Source organism: Mycteria americana, chromosome 2 (assembly GCF_035582795.1).
Source record: "Mycteria americana isolate JAX WOST 10 ecotype Jacksonville Zoo and Gardens chromosome 2, USCA_MyAme_1.0, whole genome shotgun sequence".
Lineage (NCBI taxonomy): Eukaryota > Metazoa > Chordata > Aves > Ciconiiformes > Ciconiidae > Mycteria > Mycteria americana.
The window spans coordinates 11,124,608-11,150,933 of NC_134366.1; the positions used below are offsets into that span (position 1 = coordinate 11,124,608).

The 26,326-nt window shown below is 38.1% G+C and overlaps 1 protein-coding gene across 1 annotated transcript in view; it reads right to left on the reverse strand.

Moving 5' to 3' along the window:
• Positions 1 to 26,326, reverse strand: part of PTPRN2 (protein tyrosine phosphatase receptor type N2) — a 679,248-nt gene that overhangs the window by 376,767 nt on the left and 276,155 nt on the right. Inside the window, 2 exon segments of the mRNA XM_075495417.1 lie at positions 4,712 to 4,798; positions 25,310 to 25,683. Coding sequence (XP_075351532.1) covers positions 4,712 to 4,798; positions 25,310 to 25,683 — 461 coding nt within the window.

The window sequence follows — 26,326 nt, forward strand, 5'->3', positions numbered from 1 at the left end:
AAATAAATATGAAAATAATGGCTTGAGTTCAGTCCAAAATCAATCTTTTGTTTATTCTTATCACCAAAATAAAAGCATTTTCTTTATATGCCAAACTTCGTTAAATTTTGAAACTAGTCGTTACTTTGAATTTAAAAATTATAGTATTTTATTTTCAAAATGTCAAACCACACTGCTGTGGCTGCTACAAATTTTGAAAGGTATTTTTTAGCTGAAGCTTCCATACAGTTTCCATACATACCTTCAGTTAACCTGAATTTTCATTTTTCATATAATATGCTATTCAAGAAAAACACTGAATTCACTTCTAGTCTCAGTGTGGGTAGGGAAAGTGGTCAGGTGAAAGCTGAACAACCAACCCAAGGCCTGGGAGTCTGAGCTTTAGACTACGAAAGATCAGTCATTTGGTCTTTTAACTTAGCTTTGGATGTACAATATAGATGCAACCAACCGAACATGGTAAGGGAATATTGGTTACGTTTTATGGCTTTGCAATCCAGGACTTATCTAATATCTATATTAGATAATCAGAATCAGCTTTTTCAACTTGAAAAATCTATTTATATTAGCATTTGAAATTTAATATAAATATCTAATTCATCCCCAACATTATATATATAGATTATATGCTTATATAGGCAATTATCGTTACACTTCAGAACAACAGCAGCAGATAGAGATTAATGTCATTTTATGGAATGAATATAGAGTGCTCTGCTACAGGTGTTCCACTGAAAAATTAGATATGGAAATGGGCACGCTTGTTGGTCAAGTTATCACGTCTCCTGAAAGGACAGTTCTTTGAGTATTGAGTTTAGGTATGTTAGAAGGCAAACATGACAAAGATGTCCATTAAGATGAATGGGTGGAGAAAGCCAAAGCATTAGAAAAAAATGGGGAAAAAAGAGACACCTAGAGCAAGAGATCTTCAATGGCAATAGGGAAAATCATATAAGGCTAAAGAGAGAAATCAGAAGGAAAAGAAAAAAAATCAGTGCTACTGCAACATCCATCAGAGAATGTAATATTCAGCTGCAATATGAATGAAATATTCAGTGAAATATTCCCTCTTAACTGGAGGCTGAGAATGGTAGGATAAGCAGTCTGAAATACTATGAAATCAGAATAATCTGTTTTCTTTCCATACAAAGGAATTCAGCTAAGCTTAGTGCTGAAAACCCCCCTTAGCAATGTTCTCAGTAAATACCCAAAGTATGAGAACATTAAATAAAAATTCAGAAATAAATCGTATCCTCATCAGAAAGCAAATAAGTCATGTATGTTCTAATTCAGTGGCTTTGACTGTAGATTCTGAGTGTCCTTTCCACTACCCTCACAGTTTAGCTTACAGATTTTAGTATTTTTATTATATTTGGTTGTTTCTTCATAATCTCTTGTGTTTGTAAGTTTATAATGTGTGAAGAAGAACTGTAATTACATGAAGAAGGTCAATGTTGCAGATTGCAGAGTGGTAAAATTATTTTTTTTTTAATAAATACAAACTCTCCTAACACTACTACCCATCTGACTTCAATCCATGATACCAGTCCAACAATCAATCACCAGGGTCATTGGACACCCATAATTAGATTATAAAATCATAACTATAGTCATTTTACGTCTGCTTGCATAATTACATCAGCATGCTAATATCCTTTTAATGGTCTCTAATGATGTAATAAGAAATAATGGAATTTATTTGACAGCTACATAACCATTAACAAAACATATTAAGCATAACTATTACTTCCATAAAGATTCAGGCTGTATCCAAAAGTGACAACTAACATGTTGGATATTTTCTTCAATGCTGAAATTTTTCTAATTATGAATTCCCCAAATCTATTCCCACTCATCTGCTTCACAGGGTGAGCAAAGTTTATGTCAATGCAAACTTGACAACAAACCAACTGTAGAAGTGGACTGAACGCTCTGGGAGCCAAGCCTGAGGCTATACTGTGAATTGCAGGCCATCGGTTAAAGTTGGCAGGATTGTGAAGGAGAGAAGATAAGCTGATTACTACCATGCATCAACTAATCAAGAACTAACAGCCCCGAATCGGTAGGAATCCATGGCGAAAGCAATTGTTCACTTACCAAACTCCAAAGCACAGGAAAAAACTAAAAATACAGGGAAGAAAGAAAGAACGAAAGATATTTGCTGACAAAACTAACCAAAGGTAGTAATGTATTTGTGAAGCAGTCTCTTTAAAAATTCTTTCAGAGAAAAGGACAAGAAACTCTTAATTGATAATTTAAAGAACTTCAGAAGAACTCACCACTCATTCTCTCTTAGTCCTTCTTACACTATTCCTATTGAATGTGATGGCTTTTTCTATACTCTCAGATTAACCCTGTGATTCTCATTAACATGTCTTTACTCTGAAGTCTTTGCAATAGTGTAAAAAATTCAGGCCTACACTGTTACTTTCTTACTCTTCAGAATTCTTGGAGGGAAAATGAGAATCGAGAATTTTACACCAAGTTAATACTCAGGTCAGAGTTCAAAGTAGACTTTAAAAAAAAAGAATCCCTAAGTAAAAGAGTACTTTTAGTTGCCAGTAAAGAAAATAATTTAAATCGCCCATGATGCCTTAGGCCAAGTAAAAAGCGTATTTCCTGAGAGGCCTCATTCTCACACTTTGATATGTCAAAGGTGGATTAGGAATAACCATGACATCAAGTCTTTCCTGAAACTCCTCCCCATGATGCCACTCAGAAGCTAACCAGAGCCTTCAAATTCATGCAGTTTTCCAACAATGGCTGTGTAGTGACGACAAAAGAACAAATCTAAAAAGCGTTAATTCTTTGCTTGGTGAGGCCTTTTTCTAAAGCCTCTACTACTGCTATATCTACTAGCCAGCTCCACATTTCTTTAGTATTTCATGGGTTTAACCTGAGTCAAAACATCTCATTTTCTTGAGCAAAGAACATTTATTATGGATGGATTCTTCACTGACTTGAGATTTGGGATAATCTTTCACAGATTTATAGATCTTTTAAAAAGGCAAAGGCTGTGTTTGTGTTGATAGACTGAATACTTGGTCCTGTTTGGAGTTACTATCATTCAAAACACACTTTTAAAATACCGACCATACAATAAAAGTACTTGCAGTATAGTCATATGACTGCATATTAATGGACACAAAACAACCAGCTTCCCTAATGTTGCACATTAAAAAAAAAGAAAAGATTGTTCATAGCTAGCTATATCACTGGAGGGATATTTTTCATTAGAGAATGAATCTACAGCCTGCCAATTGCAATGTTGTTGTGATTTATCAAATGATAAAAAATAACCAAAAGGCTTTATGCTAACAATTAGAAAGGTAGGTGAAAGTGCTCTTGTACTGTAAATGAATGAAGCTAATGAAGCAGAACCCCTTGATTCCAGCACAGAAATTCTTCCATGGGATTACCCCCTTAAATGTGCGGCAGACTTTATCTGCGAGCATTCAAAGTCAAGGTTGCAAATTCTCTTTACGAGGAAGATCATATAATATTGTCATTTTTTGTAATTTCAAAACTCAGTTTTCATAAAAAATACATTTCATAAAATACAAGCAAAAAGACTTTCAGCAATACAAAGAATTGTTCTAGCAAACAAAATATAGGAATGTTTTCCTTCTAAACAACTAAAGCAAATATGCCTAGTATTTGTCAGATTTCTAAAAAGATGTTCTCACCAGTAGTCTATTTCTCCCTACATATAGAGTAATAGAAGAGGCAGAATATTTTTTCCAAATAATAATACATGCTTCCACCAAAGATGAAACATCTTCAGATTATGGCTTAAAACACAGTATTAAATGATGAATTACATTCACTGGAACTGCAGGTTAAACAAAAGCTGATGGCAACACAAGTAAGGCCGAGAAAGATGCTGCACTTCAACAACCTGAGTCATGGGCCAAAACAAGCAGCCCCAAACCCTCTGAAACATAGGCAGGAACTGGATGCTACCCAGATATCAGCTATTTTCTGTGCGCCAAGCTGTGACTTCTTTCCAGCAAGCTGTCAAAAACCTCCCACAGCTGACCCTTCTTTTCCATTACTTTTCTATCAAACTACTTTTATTTTCTGTTTTACAAAGGAAGAGTTAAGTTTTGTGAAGTAAATGTTCCTACCAAAATGATTTCAGAAAATCCCCCATCTAGCAATTTTTACCGGACGTGGCAAATCATAACCTCCTAGGTCAGGAGATTAACATGCAGAGCATTCATCAGTATGAATCATAGGAAGAAAAACAGTCGCTCAACATAGCTGAACTCCTTGTGACTTGTTAAATGAGTAGCTGACCAAGAGGCATGACCTAGTGTGGCAATGCCAGACTCAAAGCCAGGGACCAAAGTTGTCACCCATCTCTGATATCAGTTTCCCCCTCAGCAATGCTGGGCATACTGACCCTTCACAAGACTTTCCTTACCTAGAAACTGTTAAGTAAAGTTGGTAATATTTTTACAGCACTTTGAACAGACTATTTTTCCCTACGGAAGCATAGGAAAATTTCAGTCTTTATAATTTTTTTTAAATAATTTGTTCCTAACTGTGTGTAGGGGACATTATAAAGATCATCAGCATATTCTTTTTTGTCTCTCACACGCTCTCATTAATTTTGGCATTAAAGAGTAGACACTTCCTTGTAAGACAAACTATTCAAAAATAATGAGAAATCCAATAAAATAAAAAGGGGCAAATTCCATGTACGTACTTGACATCATCGAAGACACTCATCTGCAGCTTCAGGAGATCTGCCACTTTCTTTATTAACTCCAAGCCCTTTTCCACACTCAGGGGGCTGTTGAAAGGGAGCAAGAAAACAGAGCATTACGAAAATGGAACTCATCAATACTTGAGAGGCTAAAAGTCCCAAAAGAGTTATCACCTTGGCTTCTTAGAGTCTGAAAGCCACCACTAACTGTATTCCTGTCACATAGTGATCGTGATATCAAGGGAAATGGGATCAGGTGCTTCTTCAGGCATGATGAATCACCTGAATTTTCCAGCAATAAGACAAACAATAAGGTGTAAATGGAATTGTTAGGAAGTGTAATGGGCCCATGATGCAGCAACCAGTTCATCTCAGTCCTCAATATAAAATGTAATAAAGTAAAAGGACAGAAAGAGAGAAAAGGATTGACGAGACAAGGAGGGAAACAAACAATGAAAGTCAAATTGCAGGTTCGGTATCAAATGGACAAGGGAAAAGCATATTTTTAAATTCATTAGTTTTTAAAATGAATCTTTGCCCAGTGAAAGGATACAAAATTATTATGGATTCGAAAGTAAACAATGGAGTAAGGCACACAGTCCAGAGGACGCTGATTAGATACATAGGATTTAGTTTGGTGTGTGCATGCACTGCTGACAGAACCCGCTTTAAATCTTTTTAACCTTTGTCAATGCCACATTTACATTTTTTAATTTAGAAAACAGGTTGCAATCAAGCCTAATACAAGAGGACTGCTATCATTTAAAAAACCACTTATCTAGATGCAAAATTTATATTTGCAAAAATTTCAGGTTATTAGAGTTGTTACAACTCTAAAGATGCATTAAGAACATTCTGTCCCTAATATACAGATCATACCTTGTTTAGTTGTTGTTCAGTGCTGTGGAGTCAAATACAAAAGTATTAAGAAAGTAAAAAGATAAGGAAATGATATAACAACGTCCAATGAGAACAACAGATACAACATTCTCTGTCTAAATTGTGATTATAGAATTATTCTCAACATTGTCAAAGCCGCAAGGATCATAAAATTAAACCTTACAAGCTTGATACTTATCTAACTTATGCCACAGAAAATCAGAAACAGCTTTGATGAGGCTACCCCAGGGGAAAAAAGGTTCTGTATTTTTTCCTTCAAGGATTTATAGCAAGTAGGAGAAGGAGGTGTCAAAAAAAGTATGTACTATTAGACATGATCTTTTCAACTGGACTGCGGGGAAAAAAAGATTTTTTCAAAGCTCTGTACCTAGCTTATTATTTCTGCTTCACAGTGAAAGTTTTTGAATCTAATTTTATATCATGGTAATCATTGCCACAATTTTATTAATTGTCTGCAATGCGCACTGTTTATTTATTTATTTATTGCTCTGGGTTCTGCATACACCGCCCTAAGGGCACCTCTATTTAAATAATGGGATGTCTCATGTGGGTCTCGGTTAGGATGGAATTGCTCAGCCTCCCTTCATGCTACTAACCCAAAATGCTCAAGAGACCTCCTGTCACACAAGCAGAGGTAGCCCCTCAAGGCACGAGATAAATTTAGAGTTTTTCTAGATGTCTAAGACAGAAATGTTCTTGTGTGGAAGTAACAAAAGAATCTGATTGTTTCTGTAAGGAAAAAAATGTACTATAGATTATTCATAAAACCCCTATATTTCAAGGACTGACAGTGGGTAGAAATGTGATTATTCCCATCACTATGAAAGCAGATTGTCATAGTGAATCAGGGGCTTATGTGTTAATTAAATCTTTTCTCCCAAAGATGTTGGCTTAAATTTTATGGAAATGATTGGTGTCAGCAAGTGGGCTTTTACTGTAATAGCAAGTCTACGCAGCAGTGCAGGCAAAGTCTGCTGCGTACATTGGTGCCATTTTTTAACCAAGGGAGTCTCATTTGTAAAAGCTCAACCTCCTACTCCCTGCTTACCCCTCCTCCCCTGAAAAAGCATTCCCCAGCTTCAAAACCAAGGTATGCTGCTACAAGCTAATGTAGCAACAGTAATGGGGGACGTAATCAGAGCATTTGAATGCTACAACCCAGCAAGAATGCTGGAGAGAAAATGGGAGAGAAAGTGGTGCTGGAAGGCCATTCTTTTGCAAGCCTGAGCATCCAGTAGTCTTAGTAACTCTCATCCAATACCAAACGAAAACACATAGGTTCACAAACTCACATGCAGTTTGTTGGTCTAAGAAATTGTCATTCGTAACGGTGCAGGAAAGCTGCAGAACCAGTACTCCTTGGTACCAGCACTATTATTGATCACACTATCACATCTGAGGATTCACATTAAGAATGATTAATTTATATCACGATATTTCGCAACGCAATTTTTCTAACTTCTTAACATGGATACATACTAGTACTGTTTATTACAGTTCTGTGACAGTTGTATTGCAGGAGAGTTGAATATTCAAAACCTTTTTCTAAAAACGCTAGAACATCATTCTCCACACTCTGTTTCTGCTTTGCCTTTGTTTAGTGTTGCATTCTGGTCAGTGTTGCATGGTTTGTACAGTGACTGCCTTTAGCTTTGTTTACACAGAGAGAATACGCCGTGCCCACCAGCACAGCGTCAAGCAAACTAGCCTGCATTGCAACAGCACCGTACACCGACATCACCCATCTGATTTCAGGTTTATACAAGGACTGTGACCAGAAGACAACTTGCAAACATCACCTGTCCTCCTGCCCGTGGTCCTCCCACACATCCCCAGTGCAAGCACACAGTACTCGTGGAACAGCCACTATTTGTGATCCTTCACGTACTATGCTTGGTTTTCGGCTTGTTTGATTCAGTCCTACATGGGAAGAAGTTTCTGTATTATAGAGTGGGGTTTTTCTTACGAATATGATTCATCTATTGATTGTGAGGTTTCAAGAGCTATGGAATTAATTCAAAGGAAAGTGTTACATAAACCAGGAAAGACAGACAAAAGCAGTTGTTCAGATAAGGAACAAATAGTGGCAGACTCCAGAAATAAATTGTAATAGTAGAAAGAAGACTCTTTAGACAACCCTGACGATTAAACTATTTTATCAAGGCCAAAGACTTGGAGGAAAGCTAAGGGTGGGGGTAGGGTTCACACTACTTTGTCTGAACTGTCAAGATGGTCATTTCAGTTCCCTATAGTGGGGGAGGCGAGAGGGAAACCTTTTTGGTAACGGACCTTGCTGGCACTCGGAGCAGCACGGCACAGAGTGAGTCTCTGGGCTGTGGCCCCTCAGTTTCCAGACATGCTACAACACAGGTCCAACTCATATGCATTTTCTTTCGGGAGCCTGTGGTAACACATTTCAGCACACCAGTAATGGTGGATCCTTAAAAGAGAAATCACAACTTACATAGGCCTCAGAGATACAAAGCATGTACTGGGAAAAACAGAAGCAGCAAAAGGCCCACCCATGGATGCTATCTATGCATTGCAAGTTCTCCTGAGGCTGGCTAACCCTTTCTATATCAAAGAAAATTAATGGCTCCCTGCAGTGTCTTTAACAGTCCTTCTTGATTTTACCACTACTTTTTTTGGTTGCCCTGAAGGTTTCTGATCACCTTCAATCTAGATTTTGGCCTTAGGAAGAATAAACTGTTGGATGGCACAGCACCTTTTTGCAGATGACATAGCTGTTGCCGGCTGAGATCTTGAGATAGTGGATACTTTGCATTTCCTACCTTTGCTCTCATTTCACTTGCTGTAGGTTTCACTTTTGCATCTTCTTTCAAGTTAACTGCGCTAATAATAATAATAATAGCAGCTAAAACAAAATGTGATACATCTCACAGTTTAAAATAATTCTTTTGAGGTCCTTTTTAGGTTTCTATCTCCAGTTCTCTACAGCTTGGAAGATGAAAAGAGAGTCAGAAAGTATAGAAAATTCATGTATAACTATCTTCCTTCCGTTGCTTTATCTTCTAATGCCATCTCTATCTGTGAGTGCAGCCTAAATATTATTTTTCAGCTGACAGATTCAGACCCTACTGAACCAGTAGCAGAACTCTGTCTCACTCAGATGCCAATCTCCATCTCACATTATTTGTAGAATATACTTTGTTTGACAGGTTAATGGCAATGAAGAAATAAATGGGGAGTGAAATATAAATATTTCCTTTGGGGTTTATGTAGATATATATAGTTTTAAAGTCTGGCAGAGTGTCATCTGCAAAATATTTCACTGCTGCTTTTGTTTAATCTCACTTTTCAGGGCACAGCTCTTGCACTAAACTAGTTATACCTGCTGGAGCATATGGCTTATATCTCTGCTAAAAACAGCCAATGTTATATGATAGTACTACATTACACCTTCAGATGAAATGAATCCCCAGCTCAGTGCAAGACTCTGATGTCATAATTTAACATCATGACATAACCTTGAAAACTTCCCTATCCATTTTAACCATGTGAAAAATAAATAATCCAATCCATACCTACTTGTTTGAGCTAAAATAATCACGAGTCAATCAGCTCGCTCTAACTTCATCAGGAGTTTTGTCTCACAACAACAACAAAAAAGCAGATCTAGGCTATAAAGCTATATTATTTAGAGATGAATCTGAAATGAAAGTACAGGAATAAATATCTCTTAACTTTAATGTGAGCTGCTGAGCACTTCTGAAAATTAGTGTAATCCATTTAAATGCTCAGGAGTGGATATGGGAGCCCAACTTTATGTAATTGTCTGTTAAAACGTTTCCACAATGTGTACTGGACATTGAATACAGGAAAATTAGATTGCCTGGTGAAAATAATATTCTGTATCTTCCAATATCTAAATCCCTCTCAGTGAGGGAGCTAAAACCAGAAATATTTTAAGGAACAATCCACTTACAGAGGTAATTTAAATAATAGAACATTGGATTATAATCTTCCTCTGCTATTGTCTATTAAAGATTTCACTTTTCATTTGCTCAATTTACATGAAAAATACAGCGATGAGGAGTCATTTCTAAAATCTGGTCCCAGAAAGTTGGCACAACTTAGAACAATCCCATTAAGTGATTTTCTTCTCAGTCACTCCTACAAAATGTATAGAATTTGCTAGCCATTTTTTTAAACGTGTCTATACAACCCCACTGTCTTCAATGGTTTTGTACATAAGTGAGAGAATACCTGTTGCTGAATGAACTGTGAATGAGGAACAGAATATGTCTTCATCTGGAAGAGGCCTATCAAGTTACCCTGGTCAAGACATCTTCCTGACCCTCAATTTCACCATCCATAAAATGAAGGCAGTGGTACCAACTTTCTTTGTCAGATGCCTCATATTGTTATATAAAAGACTGTTATTATTTGACTTGCATCCCTTCTGGATCTAAGAACAGAAAGAGCAGTGCTATTGGCTGTCCCTAAAGGCTATATATATTTCTCCCTACCAAATATGGAGAAGATGTTGTAGTAGTGAATACCACATAACCCAAAAATTAACTTTTAGTTGTAATAAAAACTTCCCTCATTTCCCTACCAAAAATTTTGTTCCAAACTTTTTCAGCACAAGGGATCTGACAGGTTTTAGAGCACATCTGGCTGATTTTAGAGCATATTTAGAGCACCCAGATCCAGGTGAAGATAACTTCTCCCTCACTGGTGAGTTAGTAGCCTTGCTAAATGCCTGCTGTTGGCAAATGGAGTAGGAGGCAAGAGTCTTATGGACCAGACAAGCCTCACTAATGGTCAATTAGACCACTCCAACAAAAGAGTCGTGCTGAATATTGGATGCTGATGTCAAGACCAGTTCAGCTTCATGCTGCAATTACCCGAACAATGCTACAAATGGATGCCACATTTCCATGAAATTCCCAAGATATACTACAAATCTGATGAATGAGAACAACCACGTTGAACAATGGACTGTCTATTTTTGACCTGGACCTAAGGATTGATGCATTCAAGGCTCAAAGCTTCCCCTTCTGGTTAAAGAACAAGAAACAAACATGTAAATGAAGGAATAGGAAGAGTTCTGTGGGGAGCGACACTGGAAGCATGGCCCGCTCTGCATGCTGAGCTAAATGGAGCTCAAACTCTAATAAAAGCCAGTGGGCAATGTCAAAGGGAAGAAGAGGAAAACCAGAAGTAAACCATGATGAAAACTACACGTTCTGTATTTCCCAACATGCCTGTCAAAACAATCCCATAAATTGATCCATTTTGGTAGTGAAAAATCTGATCCAGTTATAGAGATGGCTTGATTGCTAGGATTTGCCACGCCTGCTCTCAGCCCAAGGAGAGCAACACGTAGCTCAATGTTACGCTGAGGTTATGTCAGTGTTGCAAGCAGTTGCTCTCATTTGCTTTTCCTCCTCCCAATTGCCAAGTGTCTTCGGAAACCCACTTACTGAACTCTGAAATGCTCCCTTAGTGCCATCATTCAAATTATGTATTGTCTTTACCAGACTGTACCTAGTGTCCTTCCAATAGTCTGTTTAGCAATTGTAATGTAGCACTATAATGGACATCCAGTCAGCCCTGTCAGATTAGTTCAATTGAATCATTTTCCGCAAAAATGAAGAATAATCTACGGTACAGAAATAGGCCTGACACTGGGAATTGCACTCCTTAAACCTAAATGTCAGTCTAATCCGCAGTGAGGATAGAGTTAAGTAAGGTAGAGTTCAATCCACCTAAAATTTGCTTAAACCCGGACACAGGCAATGAAGGCCAGTTTGCCCATTTTTAAGAGTGCTGAGCACTGCACTAAAATTGCAAAGCATTTCTCTACAGCCTGGAAGTTGCCTGAGTGCTTAACTACAGTCCTCCTGGCAGTATCAGAAAGTGCATTTTCTGGGGAGGTAAATGCCACTCTCACACCCAGCCTCTCGTCTGCTATCCAAACTCAAGCACAGTGGCATCTCCACTCCGCCTATTTCCCCCAGAAAAGGTTCAAAAGTTTGACTACACCTGTGTTCAGCTTGGATAGTATTGAATCCACGTCTCAACCAGAGGAAGGTAGAACCTGAACCCAGCACCTAGGACTTTTGGGGAGGAGACGTTTTTTATTTAGACTAATGTTTACTTTTAAAACCACTTTCAATATTTACTAATATAAAATGCACACAATCTTGAAAACTAAGTTTGGACCAGCAGTCTTCCTTTCTCCTGAGTGCTGCAAGTTGAGAGTCATGTTCTCTCTTGTATGTTGTTTATCTTACTCTGTTGCTTTTATGCCTCAAGATAAGGCATCCTCTGGGCCATCAAGAGGATGATGGACAGTGCTATCGCTCAGGGCTCGTACATAGAGGACTATCCTAGGATGTGGGAGTTAAAACTACTCAGACTAACTTCAGTAAGATGTCTTCCATCTCCTGCTTCGCTTTCTAATCCCTGCAGTAGTAAGCAGACAACAGACAGAAGATACTACACATGGTGCCTTTCAGCAGAGGAGCACTAGACACACTGGATCCCAGAATACCCTACTTGTTTGGCATGTCTCAGTGAAACAGGGAGATACCTTGCAGTCTGGGCTGTCCTCTGAAGTCTCCAAAAGTCCCTTCTAACCAGTGGAGGAAAGGAGGCTCCCAACCTCCCTGTGTGGGTATGTCTTCACTTGTCTCTCGGGGAGCTCAATGATGTCAAATGAAGTGGATGACATCCCTATCCTTGGGGAAGATGTGCAGCGTCCAGCAACTCTAAGTTTGGCACCTAAATGAGGTAGTCTGGCTTTCACCCTGAAATAACTGCATTTCAGCTTTAAACCTAGAAATATGCCTTAATGGGAAAAGGTATTAACCACATGGATAACAAGACAGATACCCAACGCTCTTGAAAACAGAAGCTGAATGGACTAACTGTGTTGAAGAATTTTATTTCAGTAATCAACTCTTATTAAACAATGAGAGGTTCATGGACATTATGCCCTGCAGGTGAAAGCGTTGCGTTAAAACTGTAAGATTCTTTCTCACATGGGTCTTTACCTCACAGATTCACATGTTAGCAAAAATAATCTACCAGAAGACCTAGTCTGATGATTGCCTGGATGGGTTCACCAAAGATCAGTGTCTTCTAGCAGTGGTACTTTACTCTAGAAGTTAATCTGAGGCTTGAGCTGACAAACATAATTTTATTGGTCCTGCCTACCTCTGTATTTATTTTGAGTGTTTATATCTAAGATTTTTTAACAGTCGTTCACTTAGGAGGCACACACAGGAGCTTCTTTCATGTTGAAGGTTTTCTTTTTTTAGTACTAATCTTAGATACATTTCTTTTCCCCTAATCTTTTTAAATATGGAATTTTAAGAAAGAATCATTCCATAGTTTAAAATAATTATTTAAGAAAGTTCCACCTGGCCATTTTTCAATAATGTCTCTGTGCATTGACATCAAATTGGCTTCCCCTCATTGACAGGGCAAGAGTCTATAACAGTATCGCCTTCTTAATATGCAGCACAGTCTCCTTAGTACTGTAGATAAAAAGCTATGCCTGAAAAAAAAAATCAAAGTTTAGAAATATGGGTCTGGAATACAATATGGAATGCTTTAGAGAGTCAAATAAAGAGGCCACCTTTAGGATGAAAAATGTTGAGGACTAGTTTTCTCTGGCTGCTAAAACCATTTGGCAGCAGCATGGGCATTGACTAGGCTGCAGGCAAACTCCCTGCCGATGGGAAGCTGGGAGGAGCCGCCTGGCCAGCTCCAGCACGAGCTGCCATCCTCCCTCCACGCCTGGAGAAGAGCAGGCGTATTTGTCACAGGGCTCAGGCTGAGTGATGAAACGCTGAGGTGTATGGAGGCATTTCAGAGCTTCTTTAAAATGACTTACAGATATCCTAGGAACTGTTTGCTTATTATTTGCTCTGATGAATACAAAAGACTAAATCCAGTAGCAGGGGTCTATCTGAACAGGTGACAGTAGCTTCAGCACTTTTAACCACCCACCTGCATGGGCCAGTATCAGGCCTGATTCCTTTCCCACCATATCTCCACTCTCAGTGCTTTGCTTGGCAAGGAGAAGCAGAGGAGCCAGAATGCCTTGAGAGCTGCCTCTCCATGGGCAAGGGTCTGGTGCATACCAGCTTTGCCTGCTAAAAGCAGTCAAGAGAAAAGGGTAAAAGGAGGGAACACAATTCCCAATTCCTGCTGCCGGGATCAAGAAGTGAGAGGAGCAACTGCTGAAGGGAGCACATCCCCAGGAGTACATACAAACCCCAGACCTGGAGTCAGTTCTCAGCAGCAGCCACCAGCACAAGACTGGAGGTTATTTTAAACCACCTTGGACATGCTACTGCCTGATTTTCTTAAGCCAGCAGTAAATACAGGAGAGTCCAAAAATAAGACTTAATAAATAAAGTCCAAGATAATTCTGGAAAAGTTCTGAAGGAGGGCAGAGAAGTGGTCAGTGGAGATACATCTCTGTAAGACTACCTAAGGAGCAGTCTACCCTGGGAAAGACAACGCTGTGACAGACAGAAACCATTAGTTTGGGTTTTTTTGTCTTGGGCACTATTGTGTTCACATTGCTAAAAATCAAGAAAGAAAGATGTTTAAAAAGTTGTCCAATAACAGTATTCAACATTGGCCTCAATTCCCTGAGGAAAAACTTAAAAGGTTTGAGGGTTGCTATGAAATTGCCAGTATTCAGGCAGTTGCCCAAAGCCCAGCTGAAAACTAGCAAAATACCCATATTCTAACCCAGGAGTACTAGGGACACCTAACCAAATAAATGAGAATACTATAAACTAAAAGACCAGATTGCAAGTGATTGAGTATCTGACTCCAGTGGTCAGATACAAGAATGGTGCCATTTTATCCTTCCATGAACCTCATGAAACACATGAACCTCGTGTTTCCAGACTGGGATGATAATCTCAGCCACGCACTCTATTTCCACGTGCACCCACTGCACTGCAGCCTAGGCGAAAAACAGACATCAGAAATCAGTCCCTCCTGCCTTTTTCCCTGCAGCAAGAGTATTCCTTCTGAAAATAAATAAATAAGATTATGGTATAATTCTACAAACAATTAGTTAATGTGATTATGTATATGCTCATTACTTATAAAAATCTCTTTTTAAAAAATCTTCTGCTGAACTCTTGACCTCAGTGATATGTATTAGAATAGTTTGTGTTTTAGAAAGACACGGCAGGGAAATGGGCCACCTACTTCAGGATTTGCATGCTTTCTTTTAAATTTTCAAGTCTGAAAATATGTGTCACCATACCAAGGGCAATATTCATGCATCTAAACACAGCAAATCTTTTCTTCAAAATTTTCCACAGCCTCAGAGCCCAGACTATGAGGAGTTTTAAGAATACCTTTTCTTTTTTTTTTTTTTTCCAAAAGGACTATTTTTGTTAATGTCTATTATTCTGTCACACTTATTCCAGCTGAATTTCATCTACCATTGTGCTCCTTAATCCCTCAATGTATTTAAATCCATCTGGAATTTTTCTAAATCCTCCATAGTTCTTCCTAACAGAGACAATTTGCCCATGGGGTACCACTAATCTCTCTACACGCTGAGAAGCAGCAGTTCGTGATGAATCTTTCTGTCCTATCTCATAACCAGTTCTTAATCCGCAGTGACACCCTGGCCCTTGCTCTGTGACTCACTCTCCTTAAAGTCGGTATGAAGAGCATCCTATTTATCTCCTGTTGATTTGAAGGGTAGGCACAACTTGCGGTTTTGCTGCAACAGCAGCTTTTCTCCTGGGAGAGTCTGATGTATCTCATCAGAAGGGGCTTCGCTCCTGAGAGTCTTCCAGGTCCGGTGCTGCCACGAAGGAGAAGAGAGGGTCCCTGGCACTGCCTCCTGAAGGCCGAGGCTCAGTGGCCTTCAGATATAAATAGCCAAGGCTTAAAATGTGAATAGTAGCTTATCATTGATGTGGTCTCAGAGTAGGTGATCACAGCACTTCTCCACCTCAGAGAAGCTGAAAACAATACTAGGAAAGCTTTTATTTTAAGGACACAGTTTAATTGTTTTGGTCTTCTCTTTTCTCTTTTTTTTTCCTGCTAAAATTAGTAAATATTTTAACAAGCAACATATTGGGAATCTCAGCTACTGAAATATGAAATAGAAGGATGTGGACCTCTTTGTGTGCAAATTTCAGTAGTAACTGAACTATGGAAGAGCTGCTGATGCCATCACAATAAACAGACGTAGCTTTACCCAGGTTTCTCAAGACATTTTCACCCCCCTCTTCCCACTGACTCCTATCTCCTGGGAATTGGCTTCATGGCACTTTCTAGCACAGCAACACCATTATTCTCTGACCTGAAAGGTCACTTACCAAACCTGGCTGATTTAGCTGCTAGCTACCAACATCTGAGCCATGCACCTCGCAATCCAGAGGAAAGATGTTGCATTTGCTTGAGGAGGGAATAAATGGTGTATGGTGTCATCTATACATGCCCCATGGAAGGAGTGAGTGCTCCTCGCACCTTAGGTAGCGCACAGCATGTCAGAGAAGGCATGGCAACACAGTGACATGACTCTCCCATTCTCATCCGGTTGGCAACCACCGGTATAAAGCTATTAAATCCAGCCTTCTTCAACTCCTACTTCTCTTTTTCTAGACACAAAGAAAGTCTCACTTATCACAAGAAAGATGCATATTATCCATAGAATGGAGAAGAAACTGAGACATTAGAGTGGTTTGCTCCAGGTCACAGAGGAGGTAGGGGCATAGCAAGGACTACTGGGAACATTTTAACTTCAAAGTAATTTATAGTGTTGCCATTAATTCTTTGGGAGCCTACCAAGCTTAAAAATACATTTAGACACCAAAATTGTATTTATTTCTCTTGTCTGGAAGTGCCCCTGAGAGTAACTCATCCGATAATCTATAATGAAAGTCCTGGGCACTGATGCTTCAAGTCCATGACGTTACAACAGCCTGCCTTGCCTGTCTGAGTGCGAGTCTTTTGTCTGTGTTTCACTGTAGTTTCATACATCTTGAAGCACACATCCCCAGTAAAGACAGAGAAGGAATGTATTTCAGCACTAAATGGATTTAATTTGGTTTGAACATGGTCTGTGCCTTAAATTTAGTTAAATAATGATTAATTTTGTAAATGGTTCACATTTATTCAGGATTCTTGAAAGCAACCAAATAACTTCTGAGCACAGAGCTATTCACTGGATTGTTTGAGAGCTGCCTGACTTCACAGCACTGTTGTCGTAATAATTTTAAGGACACTGCAATTTTATTGCATTGGGTGGCAGTTTTGTTTTTCTATGCTTGTTTCCACAAAGGCTTTTTTATCCATAAAACCTTTTTAAGCTTACTTCTATTTTGACAGCTCAGCAAATTCCCACTTTCCGTAATTTTTTCCCTCTTCTCCCACCACCAGTAGGTGTGAATTTAAACCTCTTAATACAGACAGATGCAAGTCCAGACCAATTTGTAACACAGATGACACTTGGTAAAAATCAATGGCAGTGGTCAGGCTATGAAGGTCAGAGGAGATAACGGCATCATGGAAACACGAGAGTGATAGAGAAGTTGAGAAGGATCAACTCTGTAGAGTTATAATGGAAGTGTGACACTGTGCCAGCCTGTACTTGCATTACTTCAAACATGCACTACCTCCAGCTGTGTTAATAGCAACAAATTCATACAGATGCTTTGTCGCTAGCAGAAGCATGGAAATAATGGCAATAATCTGTGCTGTAATTGTGATATCCTCCTTTCTGAGACTGAAATGGACCCCACCAAAGTACTCCCTAATGCATTTTAAGCTGAATGTTAGAAATAGCACTGGAGTCCACTTGTCATGAACCCTGAATCTCTGATGCAAAAAAGCCTTGAAAATGCAAAAATGTTCTTTCATATCAAATTACTCCTTCATACAAGTAATTAACAAATGAGATTAAGGACAACTGAAGATACACATTTTAATGTACTTCTGACTTTTCATTCTTTCCCTTCCTTCATATCTTCCCTCTTCCTTCAAGGCAGCTTAAAGCCCAGAACAATTTATAATGCAAATGGTTTCAATTACAAATGACAAAGAATATCCAACAACCTAGTGTCAAAGAAGTTAAAGAAACACAAAAATTCCTGTAAGAGATCCAAACTTTAAAGATTTTTAAAATAAGTTTTTATAAAAATTATTCTCCATACTATTAAGAAATTAACTCTAAATGTATTTCTGTAGCAGATATACCTAGTCTTTAGATTGTGGCATACCTTCGTCAAACAAGTGCCAGTGGAAAGCCAGAATATCTACTTGAAAGAAAAATTAAAACATTTTCTCTGTTCCAATTTATTCTCTGTGTTCTGAATTAATCCTCGCTTATTTCCTACTTATGAAATTTCATTTACATGAAATACAAATGATTTAGAGTGAGATTAAAAAGACTTCATTCTCATTTTTAGTGGTTGAGTGTTTACATTGTGTGCTCATTATCTGAGTTAAGATATTCAAAAAAATTTTCAGGCATGAAAATTAAATTATTGCATTTTTATATATGAGCTTCCCAGAATTGGGCAGAACAGCACTGATGAAAAAGTACTGGTATATAACAGACTGCATTATGATTCAGTTTGCAGCATGTCCAGGAATCCTGATCTTTGGCTTTCTCCTTCTCACTCATTTCGAAAGCTTATAATTCATCAGTCTTTTATAATGAACTACATAGTAATTACCCCAAAACCACGGTGATACACTAGAAGTATTGACCATATGGTACTGCAGCATCTCAGGGGTTTAATGACTACCACTGTTTATAAAAACAAGCACAGTTCACAGCCCCATCCCTAGTTCGGGGATACGTAACGTGCAGCCTCAGCGATTAAAGGTCTATAGCCTGGAGACAGCAGAGTAACCTGAACCTGCTCACAGAGAGGTTGTGGAGTACCTGCACCAGCTGCTCTCCCGAAAAAGCCAGAACGTGATACCTGAACAAGGGATGCTAACGTGGCACAGAAAGCATGGAAAGACAGAAATGGCAATGTCTGGGAATGTCTGTTCTGGGAAACCAGGCCAACAGCCATATCTGTTCAGCTAAGTGGAGAGATACAAATGTGAGCTAGTCCTCGTGGCACTACTGGGGACTCCAGGTGCACTCCTACAATTACCCGTTGCCTTTCACTGACTCAAGGGACCAGAGTGATTCCTTGCCGTTACTGTTGCTAGTGTGACAGATCAGCTGGTCAAATTCAAAATTTTGCTCTGGATGTTCCTCTAGAGGCAAAAATGAACAGCTGGTCCCGATAGGAAGCAGAGGAAAACATCTGGGGAAGTGAAGCCCTAAGAGGAGGGAAAGATGAACCCTTGGAAGGACTCTTCTCTTGTAAAGTGATCTACACCAGCAGGTGAGACTCATGTTCTGGGATAATATGTTTCAACAGATTTTGGAAGCACAAAGGTAAGAGCAACAGAAGTAGAACAGACTATCCTCTTATCTCTGCACATACAACAGATAAGAAGAAATTCAAAATATTCAAAGCTGAACTCTGGTATTGAAAAAAAACCCGCCAGTATTTGTTGCTCTCTATGGCAAAGCTACAGTAACTGCTGTTTTTCTGTGATTTTCTTGTGCATGAATAAGTAGCATGAAGTATCATTTTCCTATGGGAATATATAATATCAGAATTAAGGCAGTGAAGCAGTAATGTGGGGGATATGATCTCTGTCACTTTCTAAGCATCACAAGGAAATTGGAGGATTAAAGAGGGAAAAATGATTTTATGTCTAGAAAACTCTAGGGAGTGAATAATTACATGTGAAGAGTTAACCAAGGAAGATTCTAGATTTATGTCTCTCCACCAGTTATGACGCTGAGACACAATGACAGAATTGTCTCTACTGGATAAATTCATAGGCAAGTATCTTCCATCTGTATTATTTAGGTAGGGAGTCAAGCTATGTCATCAGAAGCAAAACTTTTGGCTTTAAAATCAATGATGGACATTTATGGAATTTATTTATAAAAGGGTAGAAACTGCTAGGGAAAGTGACAAAATGGGGGATACAAATTTTACATTTAACTTCTTTTTTAATGTGAACATTGCTGTCCCTTGCTGATTTTAATACACTTTAGTAGCAAGAGCTTTTCTGTTTTATGTATGTTTATAATTCCTTTCAGTTTTTAAAGCTAGTTGTAGAAGTTAAGTGATGCACAAATCTTTTTCCCTTGAAAAAGTGCACTTGCAGGTAGAATAATAATTTCAAAGAGGACATTGAGATATGCAGAGAAGGTCAAATCAATGTTTCTGTTTGTATATATGTACTAAAGGACAAGAACATTTTGTTATTATTTTCTAAAAAATAGCTGAAAAGCCTCATGCAATACAAAAGCTCAGCTTCCAAGAAACATCAAGACAACAAAGAACAATAAAAGCTATCAGCCCTGTTTCATTGCTGTAGATATTGTGAATCATTTTCTCCTATTTATTTTAAATTTCATTTTTAAATGCAATTAAAATGCGCTAAATATTTTAACCTGGTAGGGGAAACAAATAATGAAGATCATAAAAATACAATTCTTTAATGACTTGCCTAGGAAAACAGAAAACTTGGGGAATAAACCAAGAGTTCTGCACAACTCAGCTTCAGGGTCCTAACCTGAACACCATCCTGCGGAAAGTAATCATTATATGCAAAGCAGTATCATTTATCACCTTTGTAAAGGTGCAGAAATAATATCAAGCATTTGGAATTAACCTAACCCTTCAGCATGTTAAATGGGTCAGACTAATCATATTCCATAGCAATTTTGTACTATGAACACAAGATCCATTTTCAGCTTTTTCACAGCATCTGAGCAGAATACCAGCTACCTCAAATTAAATGCATAGAAATGTATGTATGATCCAATTAAGTTAACATGTTGTGAACAGATTTACAGCCTATATAATTTTACACAGACAGCCTGGAATTGAGAGCTAACATACGACAAAACACAAAATATCCAGGAATTGACTAATACAGCAATGCCAGAATTTGGCTCACAAGCTAACAGAGCTGCCATGAGTTGTCTGTGATCTTGTATTTATATTAAAAACTTCAAGCACATGCATTCTGATAAACCACAAAACAGGACAGGTTCCTCTACATTGGGTGTCCAAGCATGGCTTCAGAAAAGCATGACTTGACTTTGAAGCTTGAAAGACTATGATAAGCAGTGAAAAGAGATGATCTTTCCACTCTCAGATTAGGATTTTTCCTAGTGCATTTAAGTTTAACTACTCTATCTCATATTTAAGAAATTGCACACCAGCTTGACTATTTAAACTGCTGAGCACGCACCAGCTTGCATTTAGTTTTACTGAAGGTGGTAAGAACTACATATTCTGGAAAGTCAGGCTTTGGGTTTCCTCATGAGGGACTCAGGAGGCTAAACATTGTTTAAATGTTTTGATTGTGGGATCTTGGCCCTCAACTTAGAGCATATCCTGCCAGACAAATGGGAGTGTTGGCATTATTTCCAACTAAAAAAAGTTTTCCATACTTGAAGAAATAGAAGTTCAGAAAACAGGAAGAGTTCTTTAGTCCAAAGGCAAAGACTTCTCTGATTTGAGAGCTCACATTGATGTATCCCCTCGATAACGGAGAGGTATTTTATAACTATAGCCAAAGTAGCATACAGATGAAAATAACATCCTGTAGATAACTTTGTTTTATAAGATTACTTTAGAATTTCAGAGCTAAAATTAGTAGAAACAGTTCAAAGAAGTTACACTGAGAAAGAAACAAACGTCTTTCACGCAAATCCTACAGTGGTAGAATACCAATTTTCTGAAGGAGAAAAGAGTAAACAAAGTAAATCACCCAATTTGATTGGTTTCTCAGCATAATAAAGTGCTGAAGCAGCACAGTGGAGGATTTGCTGGACAATTTTCTACACTGAAACTGTCAATTCATTCCGAAGCTTAGTGCTGATGGATATTATGGATTGGTATGGATCGCACTGCTCCAACCATCCGAAAGGTCACTCGACAAACACAGCAGGAGTGACCTATTGTTCTTGCCATTGACAATCAGACTGCCGTTTTGACAAGTCTTTAAACTATCACAAATCTTTTCTTCAAGTATTACATGGAAATGTTTATCTTTGCTTTGTGGCACAATTAAAAGCTGGTATCTTAGGAGCTCACTGAAGCAGTCTTAATATCTCCTTGGGTCACACTTGCAAAGCCAGGGAAGCCTGAGAATCTAATAGTGAATAGATCACCCCTGACATCTGTCAACTATACCACCGAGTATAATCTTTTCAGTTCCCTTTTCAGATCAGAAGGTGAAAAGAACTCAAGCTATTATCCCCAGTGTACAAATATGTTGGACTACTTCCCTTTCTCACCAAAAGACCACTGTTTCAGCTGTAAAAATGAAGCTTCACTGCTCAAAAAAATCGTGGCCAATAAAAATTGATGGTTTGAAACTGTGACCTATTGCTTTATGGAGGAAGAAGAAAAACACACAAAGATAGTAGTATTGGAAAATAAATTAGTACCTCTCATGTTATATTTTGGCCTTTGTGTGCAGAAGTTACGAGTGGATTAAGAAAACCTATCTAAATCATAATTTTAGGTTTATAATCTTAAATGTGCTAATTGCTGCAAGAAAGATACTTCACATATGAATTTGACTAACACTCAGGCTGTTAGAAAGACATTATTTCATGCCTACCTTTAGCTCCAGCTTCCTCTCTATTTAAAATAGAGAACTTTAAAAAAAGTATAAAGATCTAAACACAAAATATCAAAGATCAGTTGTGAAATCAATTTCCCGAGTACTTACAGACTACAATCACCTCTCACACAGGAGTTATTTTAGACTGACATAGATTAAAGATCTGACTAGGAATAGTTCCAGCCCCTTTACTTCACTGTATGAATATAACATCCATATACAGTTATATATAAACGTGTAGCGTGCACCTAAGCCATTTATTGATACTATTTATTTACTGCAAACAGCCAGTAAGATTTTCAGTACAAAAACGTGATGATACAGGAAGCTTACTAAAGAAATGTTCCTTAAATGGACATTAAAGTTTCTCTTCTGTGCAGTGATAGTTAACAAACACCCCTTTCTCTATCCTCTCTCCCCCAAGAAAAAATACAATTACAGCAACATTCATGAAAACAAGTCCTTACTGAAACTCTTGGCTACACTGATCCAATTGCTCCCTAAGGCCACTTTATGTACTAAAGAAATGGTTGTGGGAAATAGTAGTATGTAACAGATCCGTCAACTGCTGTAGAAAGTATTTCACTGTTCCTGCAGAGTGGACAAGTCCATTTTTAGCATGTGGAATTTCCTGAACAGGTTTTGTTATTCTTATAAAATTCCAGAATATATAAATTTTGTTTTGCAAAATATGGTGTTTTCATTTTACTCTATCTGAAAAGCATCTTGCCCAAAAGTTACTAAAATTGTAATAATCTAGTATATAAGAAAAGTCCTTTTTGTCTTTCTGGTATTGAAAATGGTAAAGAAGCTGAACAAATCTATGCTAAATTATATTTGTGTATATGAACCCTCTAGGACCAAGCACCTTTGGACAAACAACCCTCTTCAGCAAGTTTCATTGAATAATAATAGACACAATTCGGGGAAAACCCATGGGCAGTGGACTAGCTAGGAGGAAAACCAGGTAAGATGACATAGCAAAGAATCTACATACTGTGAAGATTGAAAGTCAGAACGTTTCCCATTACATAGGGCTGTGAAAGCTCTTAGCTTTTAGAGAATTTATGGGCCAAATAAGTCTGGATGGTCAAGGGAGATAGAGTCATTAAGATACTGTTGGACATAAAGCCGCCTTCCAGACTAATGTGAGTGAAAAGGCCTGGGGGAAGTAGCACTGAGCTGGGGAAAAACTGGCTTCTACTGCTTCACATAGCATCCACAGGCAGGAACCAAGAGGTGTGGTTAAACTAGGGGGTACCATCAATTTCTGGTACTGGTTTCAAAAACACAGAAGGAGACTCCTGAGTGCCCCCTTGACAAAAAGCAAACAGAAATGTACCCTACCTGAAAGACTAAGGCATGACCTAGGCAAAAAAAAGGAAGAATACTCTGCAATAACCAGCTTTCTCCTGGAGCAGGTTCTTGCGAATAGTGAGCCTGCTACAGGAACCAGTCAACGAAAATTAACGTTACAGGAAAACAACTGAGAAGTGTAATTGCAAAAGCAGTTTAAAACTGGTTAATTAAATCCAAAGCACTTGGTCATTAAATAATGATTAGCAGTGGTTATTGACACACAGACATGTTAACAGAAGTATGAGGACCTCAAATCATTTGGGACTTTCCTTAAAGCAAGTACTCCAAAACTCCCAAAAGGTCTTTTCTGAACTCTAGGACTGGGTTTCTTTAGAAAGTCAATAAAATTTAACGTTAAAATGGTAAAAATAAACTCAGAATGAGACAAGATAGCAATGCAAGCATCTGTTAACACAACTCTTATCCCCACTATGTCCTCACAAGGCGAGCCCTTTCCTTCAGCATCTCTCATTCCAGTAACTAAGTAACTTTTATTTTCTGCAGGGTAACCTCTGAGTCCTTATGAAATATATTCCTTCCATTATCTCTGAGGAGTGGATGTTCGTTCCCTACTTTTTGAGGAGTCTCTGTCTTTGTCTGTGTCTGTCTGTCTCTGATGTTTGCAGGTTGCCGAGCCTCAGCTTTCAGTCTCCTCTCTTCTGCCTGTCCCTCCATGCACCATATAAAATCTCTTCCCCCCAAATGGCATCCTTTCTCTGTGATCCCATCTTTCTCAGGTGTAGCTCCTGGGAGAAGGCGAACAAGAAGCTGTCCTATGATATGCAGCCACATGCATTTCTAAGCAACACTGTGGTAAAAACAAGAATCCTCCACAATCCTATTGCCTTCAATCCCATTAATAAGTATGAGACAGTCGAAAGAGTCAATCCATACTACAGAAGTTTCAGTCTCAGTTTCTCTATGATGCTATGCAGAGGTTTGTAAGCCCATCCTAGAAATTCTTAATTTCTCACAGAAGATGAGTGGGGATCGCTAACCAAGTATAACATTGTTCTCACAGGGGAGGAAAGGATGTAAAAGTGCCCACATGATTCTAAACTCCCAAATGTTCCTATAATAAACTGTGTATCACCAGGGGAAAAAAGCTGTCTTTTGAAAGTATAGTATTAAATGTCAAATTCATTAGTGACATGACCTGAAATCATTAGGTCTTTCTTTCTAAACTAGCTGCATATGTGATGTTTGGATTCCTATATGTGTTATTTTCAGATCAAAATGAAACCACTGAGAAAATATTGTGCTTTATTATTGTGTGTCATTTCTTGAAAGAATGACTCAGGCATTGATATTTAGGCTACTTTCAAGTCAAATATTTAAAGCCCACATCCTAACCCATAAGCACACTTACTGACATATTGGAAGGTCACCGGAACATGAGAAGATAGAGAGAGGTCTAGGCAAAAGACCTACAAACTAAATATCTTCCGCACTGGAGGAAAGGCAACTGTAAGAAAATGGAACTGTTTTCTTGTATTTTCATCAAAGTACTGAACAGGTTCCAAACAGTTTCAGATGTATTAAAAATCAGGCCTGTGGCATTTTCCTTTTGTACATTCATATTTCATTAGGTGCAATGACTTTATCTTTTCTCCAGTTAAAAACGTCATTCAAATTGGCTGGTGTACTTACTCTTTCACTGTCACAATGTAGCCGTATTCTTTCTCCTCGGAAGACTTCACTTCAAGTTGTAAGCCTTGTCCCATGTTTTTCTGAAGCTCTTCATAGGAGTTTCCATCCTGCATTAAAGCATTCTTAATCCAGTAGCTGGTCTCGCTTGGGTTTTTGGAGTCAGATTCACTGTTCTTTGCAGCTGTCAGTTCCCTTGAGAAAGTCTCACTTTTTACATTTTCCACACCAGCATTTATTTCTTCTGAGGAAGAAGAGTCAGTGTCTTCTGATTTCTTGGTTTCTGTCTTAGTAGATTCTTCAGGTATAAGGTCTTTAGGCATATTTTCAGGTAAAACATTCTCATTCAAGAAGTTAACTAGTTTTGCAGTGTTCTCCTGTATTAAAAGAATATAATTATTTTTAAAACTAAACAGAGGAATGTTACACTGATCCAAATCTGGATATAATCTTTCCAGCACTTATTGAAATGGTAGAGTCTATTCATACAAATGTCACATTGTCATTTTCTTAATTTCTACATGGTGCCAGACTATGTAAAAACATAATGTTTACTCAGTAATAATAAAAGAGCATTAAATTATGCCACTGTATTTTTCAATAGTTTTAATAAGGGCAAAGAAATTCTATAGTTAACAGTTACTTTCTTCTTCAAATATCACAGAGTCTAGACAGCATTTTCTCTGTCTTGAACATCCAGAAGAAAATGCTGATGATATTTTCATAGTGTTCATTTTCATGTGTCTGTGAGTTTAAGTATTAATGAGAATAAAACTTTGTTATCAAATAAGCTCATGAAAAGGAGAAATAATAGAAATATCCATTAATATGCCTAAGTGTTGGGGCTGGAAGCATACCTCTTGAGTCTCACAAGGCATAACACAGGAAAGGGAACAGATATTATCTGATGAATTATATTTCATTTATCAATCTCTAGAAATTGTGACAAACTGTTTGTGAGTCACCCACTAAGCTAAACATATGATCACAGAAAAAAATCTGTCTAATAAATCAAAACAA